The 6,165-nt window shown below is 43.5% G+C and overlaps 1 protein-coding gene across 1 annotated transcript; it reads right to left on the bottom strand.

Annotated features, from left to right (window-relative positions):
- Nucleotides 1-3,008: 3,008 nt before the first annotated feature.
- On the bottom strand, nucleotides 3,009-5,735 carry LOC111802150 (cysteine-rich receptor-like protein kinase 10; the record flags this gene model as incomplete). The annotated part of the gene is made up of 7 exons (XM_023686417.1): nucleotides 3,009-3,373; nucleotides 3,442-3,592; nucleotides 3,665-3,902; nucleotides 3,980-4,095; nucleotides 5,178-5,319; nucleotides 5,402-5,545; nucleotides 5,630-5,735. Coding segments are annotated over 7 exons (1,191 nt in total), but the record flags the coding sequence as incomplete, so codon positions are not given.
- Between the last annotated feature and the right edge of the window lie 430 nt (nucleotides 5,736-6,165).

Here is a 6,165-nt window from a genome sequence, read left to right on the forward strand (position 1 = left end):
TGTTAGGCCTTTACGAACCAAACAAATACCAAAAACGGAATTAGGGGGAGAAGGAGACTCGGAAACGGAGGAGAAAGGAGGGAAAAAGGACGTCGGAACGACGTTACCGAGGAGAGAGAGAGGACGCCGGAAAATTTCGTGTAACCAGGCGAAGAAGACGAAGTCCGACTCGAGGGCCGGACTCCCGCGACCCGAACCGAGTCCAACCCACTCTAGTCCAAACCTCGGCCGACGACACTACCTTGGCCCAGTCGCCTCAGCCCAAACCAGAAAGCCCAATTACGACCTAACCCATCAGCCGCGACCCGAGACCCGCAAGCCTAATCCAATACCCGACGCTCACAGCCCAGCCCACCTGCAGAAGTTTCCTTTCAGTCCAGGCCCGATCCATCACTCGCGGTCAACCCAGACCTGCGACTGCAACCGAAAACCCGCGCACTCGACTCGACAACCCGTGCCTCGACCCGAGACTACTGCACACATGTTGCCCTCTAGTTGTGCCACGTGGCACGTCTGCAGCGCGACACCCCTTAGCTCTGGCGGCTTAATCGGCTCGGCGGTGGCTTCTCGGCTCCGACGGCTTATTCGGCTAGAGAAACCTGTTTTCGACCTATTTGTCACCGTTTCGACCCTCCCGAACTTAGTTTTGACCCCATTTAAGGTAAAATAGATCATTTTAAGGTCGTATTTCACAAATTCAAGTTGGAAATTAATTATGTTTGTGAAATACTAACGAAGGTGTCGAATGATCCAATAGGAACCAACCACCAACGGAAGCGTAGGACGTATACGAGGAGCTAGGAGCTTACGTTTATATTTTAGGGAGTACTTCGGCTAAGGCCTACCAAGTAAGTGGCTCACCCGTCGTAGGTTACGCGTTGTATGTTGGCATGTGCCCATGGATTCACACGTGTCATTAAATTGTATGCTAGATTGTTGTGCCTAAGTACGTAATCTTGTGAACATGAATGTATGTTGTTTAGTATGATGTGATATGTAGTGCTTATGACGTTTATGATGTTCCTAAATGATTATGGCATGATTGTATGAAATATTTGAATGTAAACAGTATGAAATGTATGACATGAAATATGGTAAATTGTTTGAAATATAACCCCGTTAGGATTATGTATGATACGTAGACTGAAAATGAGAAATGACACGTTAAGCATGAAAGATGATCGCGGGGTTATATTTATGATAAGGTAGGAGTAATGGGGATCTCATGCATTATGTGTGTTCATGCATTGGGGGGATACCCTTATTCCATCACGAGGGTATGGACGCGTACATCCAATGGCAGGATGACGATTGTTATGTTTTGTGTAGCGTTGTCGTGACGGTTACTAGTTCTAACGGGTGTTCGGCCTAAGGAGCTCCCAGAGTATGCTCGTCCAACAAGGAAAATGGCCCAGCGGTGTGCGAACTGGCTAGTGAGCCCATACTCGCATGTATGGACTGTGTGTAGAGTATATGGTACACGTCCAAATTACTCGTTAGAACAGCACCGTAGGAAGACAAATTGAAAGATAAGTCCTATCATCTCATTGCGTGTGATTGTTACATAACCCCGATAGGGGGTCACTTACTGAGTATTCTAGAAATACTCAAGCCTCGTGCAACTATATTTTTTTCAGATAAAAGCAAGACACTCATATGAGATCGACGGCGGCATCGCACATCCCGGGACCGTGGCACATGCATAAGATAGTTGTTTCCATTTCGTAGTATAAGTTAGTATAGGTTGAATTTCGTTTGCATTCAAAGTATAGGTTAGTGTAGGTTGAATTCACATTTGCATCATTAGTATAGGTTAGAATAGGTTGAATTGTAATCGCATAATAAATCATAGGGCAGAATAAGTGTTGTTTTTTTTTTTTTCTTTCTTTCCCTTGTATTCCTTTTTCACGAGGTAATAAAAGGCTAGCGTAAGTCGCATTTATGATAAGAGCACATTTAATGTAAATTCCGCATTTAAAGTATAATAACGACCTAAGATTAAATAGGTAAAATTTAAGGTCCTTACAGCTGGCCCCCGAAGGGGATGGATTGTGAGATCTCATATTGGTTGGAGATGGGAACGAAGTATTCCTTGTAGGAGTGGGAAACCTCTCCCTAAGATATGTGTTTTAAAACCGTGAGACTAACAACGATTCTTAAAGGGCCATAGCAAACAATATCTACTAGCAATGAGTTTAGGCTGTTACAAATGATATCAGAGCCAGACATCAAGAGGTGTGCCAACAAGATTGCTGGCCCCAGGGGGAGTGGATTGTGAGATCCCACATCGGTTGTTGATGGGAACGAAGTATTCGTTTTAAGAGTGGGAAACCTCTCCCTAACAGACTCGTTTTAAAACCGTGAGACTGACGACGTTACTTAAAGGGCTCTGCTAGCGATGGGTTTGGGCTGTTACAAGTGGTATTAGAGCCAGACATTGGGCAGCGTGCTAGCGAGGACTCTACCTCCCAAGGTGGGTGAATTGTGAAATTCCACATCAGAGAAGGGAACGAAGTATTCCTTATAAGGGCGTGGAAACCTTTATCTAGGGATGAATTGTGAGATCCCACTTCTCCTAGAGAAAGGAACAAAGTATTCCTTATAAGGGTGTGGAAACCTCTCATTAAGAGACACGTTTTAAAATCGTGAGGCTGGTGACGATACGTAACGAGCCAAAGCGGATAATATCTGCTACCGATATTGTGGCGGTCTTAATAAATAATTTGTATGATGGCTATACATAACCAACCAGCGTGGACAATATCTGCTAACGGTGGGTTTGGGCTATTACACATATTGTAGTAGTATCATTGAATAATTTGTACGGGATACAATCTTTAAAGGTTTGAAATTATAGCTACAAATCATTTATTGATGTTAGCAAGACATACTTCAGTGTGGATACAACTCAGACATAGATGTTTCATTAACTGTGATCCACATCAGTTGGGGAGGAGAACGAAACACCCTGCATAAGGGTGTGGAAACCTCTTCCTAGTAGACGCGTTTTAAAGCCTTGAGGGAAAGTCCGAAAGGGAAAGTCCAGATGACAATATCTACTAGCGGCGGACTTGGGCCGTTACATTAACAAACTACTGGACCGAGATGTGCTTGTGGTTCGATTACTGTCTACTACAATACCACCATCTTTACTGTGCATGAATGACGCTGGTTCCCTGCGCAATGGCAAGGTTGTAGAATAACTATTGAGCATTAGAACAATGGATGTCATTGAAGGCCTACGGCTGGGATTCTCCTGAACGCATAGCAAAGCAATATGGATGCATCTAAGCACTTCATTTCTGGAGTAATTATCTCTAAGTATTGGGTCCAATAGCTCTAAGGATGTTCCATTCTTCCATAGTTTCCAAGCCTAGCAAAAAAAGAAGCTCATGAGTTTATGAATTATTCGATCATTAAGAGTAAGAATCGTTCACTTACATAGGTCAACATGTCTTCGGCAAGATTCGACAAATAAAAGGAGTTATTTTTTTTGCCACTTATAATTTCAAAGATTAAGACTCCGAAGCTATACACGTCAGATTTCAAAGAGAAGTTTCCGTACATTGCATACTCGGGAGACATGTAACCGCTGAAAACATGAAAATGGTCAACAACGACAATCGTACAAAAATGACTTTATGAATCATAAAAGTCAACTTACTATGTACCGACAATTCGATCGGTAATTCCTTGAGTTTGATCCACTTGAACAATTCTTGCCATACCAAAATCCGAAACTTTTGGATTCATATCCCCATCTAACAAAATGTTACTTGCTTTCAGATCACGATGAATAATTCGAAGACGAGAATCTTCGTGCAGATATAAAATTCCTCGAGCGATGCCATTGATAATTGTATATCGTTTGGACCAATCCAGCTGTTTTTGTCTAATTGGATCTACAAGTTTTGGAGAATCAAGTTAAAAATATAGGAAATGAATGGGGAAAACAATAGATTATGAAGGAAGAACAAACCAAATAAGAAAAAATCGAGGCTTTTATTGGGGATGTATTCATAGATGAGTATCTTTTCTTCACCCTCCATGCAGAATCCCAATAACCTTTCAAGATTCTCCTCAAGGTTTTTAAAACGCGTCCATTAGGGAGAGTTGTATGTGTGTTTCATGTTAGGAATCACGACTCTCCATAATGGTATGATATTGTCCACTTTGAGCATAAGCTTTCGTGGCTTTGCTTTGAGGCACACCTCTCCATAATAGTATGATATTGTCCACTTTGACCATAAGCTCTCATGGCTTTGCTTTGGGTTTCCCTAAGAGGTCTCGTCCCAACAATCTGTTGAGGATTGTTACAGATTGTTGGGAGTGAGTCCCACGTTGACTAATTTAGGGAATGATCATGGGTTCATAAATAAAAGAATACTCTCCATTGGTATGAGGCCTTTTAGGGAAGCCCAAAGCAAAGCCATGAGAGCTTATGCTCAAAGTGGACAATACCATACCATTGTAGAGAGTCGTGATTCCTAACACGATCCTCCGGGCTTCCCCAAAAGGTCTCATCCCAACAATCCTCAACAATCCTCCCTTCAAACAAAGTATACCATAGAGCCTCACCTTAATTGAGACTCGACTCGTTTATCTAGAGCTCTCGAACAAAGTACACCCTTTGTTTGATTCATGAGGATTCTTTTGACATGGCTAAATTAAGAGCATGGCTCTGATGAATCACGACTCTCCACAATAGTATGTTATTGTCCACTTTGAGTATAAGCTCTCATGGCTTTGCTTTGAGCTTCCCCAAAAGGCCTCATACCAATGGAGATGTATTCCATACGTATAAACCCCGTTCCTTTCTCCAATCGATGTGGGATCTCACAATCTACCCTCTTCGACGCCCAACGTTATTGTTGGCAAGAGTTACTTTCTCTCATCAATGTGGGACTCCACCAAAACCACCCTTTCGAGGCTCAACGTCCTTGTTGGCACATCACCCAATGTCTGACTTTAATATTATTTGTAACCGTCCAAGTCCATCGCTAGTAGATATTATCCTCCAGAAAATTGTAACGATAGTGGAATGCCTATGCTTTGTTTTTGGGTTTCTCAAGGTTTTTAAAACGTGTTTGCTAGAGGTTTCCACACGGTTTCCACACTCTTATAAAGTGTGTTTCGTTCTCCTCCCAACCGATGTGGGATCTCACATTTTCGTTCACAAGTACGAGTAGTTGTGTACCTTGTAGACTGCACCAAATCCGCCCTCACCGAGATTGTTTTCCTCTGAGAAATTGCTAGTAGCAGCGTTGATTGTATTGAAATCAAATTGCAGAGATTCAGCAGTGCTCATCTCATCAATAACTGCACAAAATTATATCCCACAATAGGCTACAAATTTGCAGAAAACCAAATCTAGTATGTATGATAAAGGAAGAACAAATACCACTGTCTTCCTTTACAGCATTGTATTTCTTCTTTGCTGTTCGTCGCAGGAAATAGCAGCTCAGAGCAAACAGCAATATGGAGACAGTAACTGTAATTGGAACCACAATGGCCACAATTATCATCATTGAGGATCTACTTTCCCCTGTTCAACAAATTCTATAATTTCAGCTCTTTTTTTTTTTCCCCTTCACAAAACGGGTGTAACGGAAGCTAAAACGACGATTACCCGGCGGCGGAGGAGGAGGAGACGGCAGCGGCGGAGGAGGAGTAGACGGCGGCGGAGGCGGAGGAGTAGACGGCGGCGGCGGAGGCGGAGGAGGACTAGACGGCGGCGACGGAGGCGGAGGAGGACTAGACGGCGGCGGCGGAGGCGGAGGAGGACTAGACGGCGGTGGCGGAGGAGGAGATGGGGGTCCATCTGGGTTCTGAGCGCTTCCATGGATAACGTGGAGGAAGAGGAAAGTTGGAAAATTGAGCATGTCGATCATAAGAAGATTAGTAAGAAGTCAGTTTCCAAATTTGCACGCAAACGTAGAAATAGTATGAATCCGGACAGGACAATGGACAACCTTGGACGACGACAGTTTTTGGGTGCCTCCACTTTCATTTCGACCTCAATTATCTTATCGGAGCCGAAAACAAGTTCAAGAGGGTCGAAACAGTGAAAATCGGACTAAAATAGGGGTACCCGAGCCGAATAAGCCGAGTAGCTGCCGGGAGCCGCACCAAGCTGTCTAAGCTGACCAAGCTGAAGGACTGTTT

The sequence above is a fragment of the Cucurbita pepo genome, chromosome LG09 (assembly GCF_002806865.2).
Source record: "Cucurbita pepo subsp. pepo cultivar mu-cu-16 chromosome LG09, ASM280686v2, whole genome shotgun sequence".
Lineage (NCBI taxonomy): Eukaryota > Viridiplantae > Streptophyta > Magnoliopsida > Cucurbitales > Cucurbitaceae > Cucurbita > Cucurbita pepo.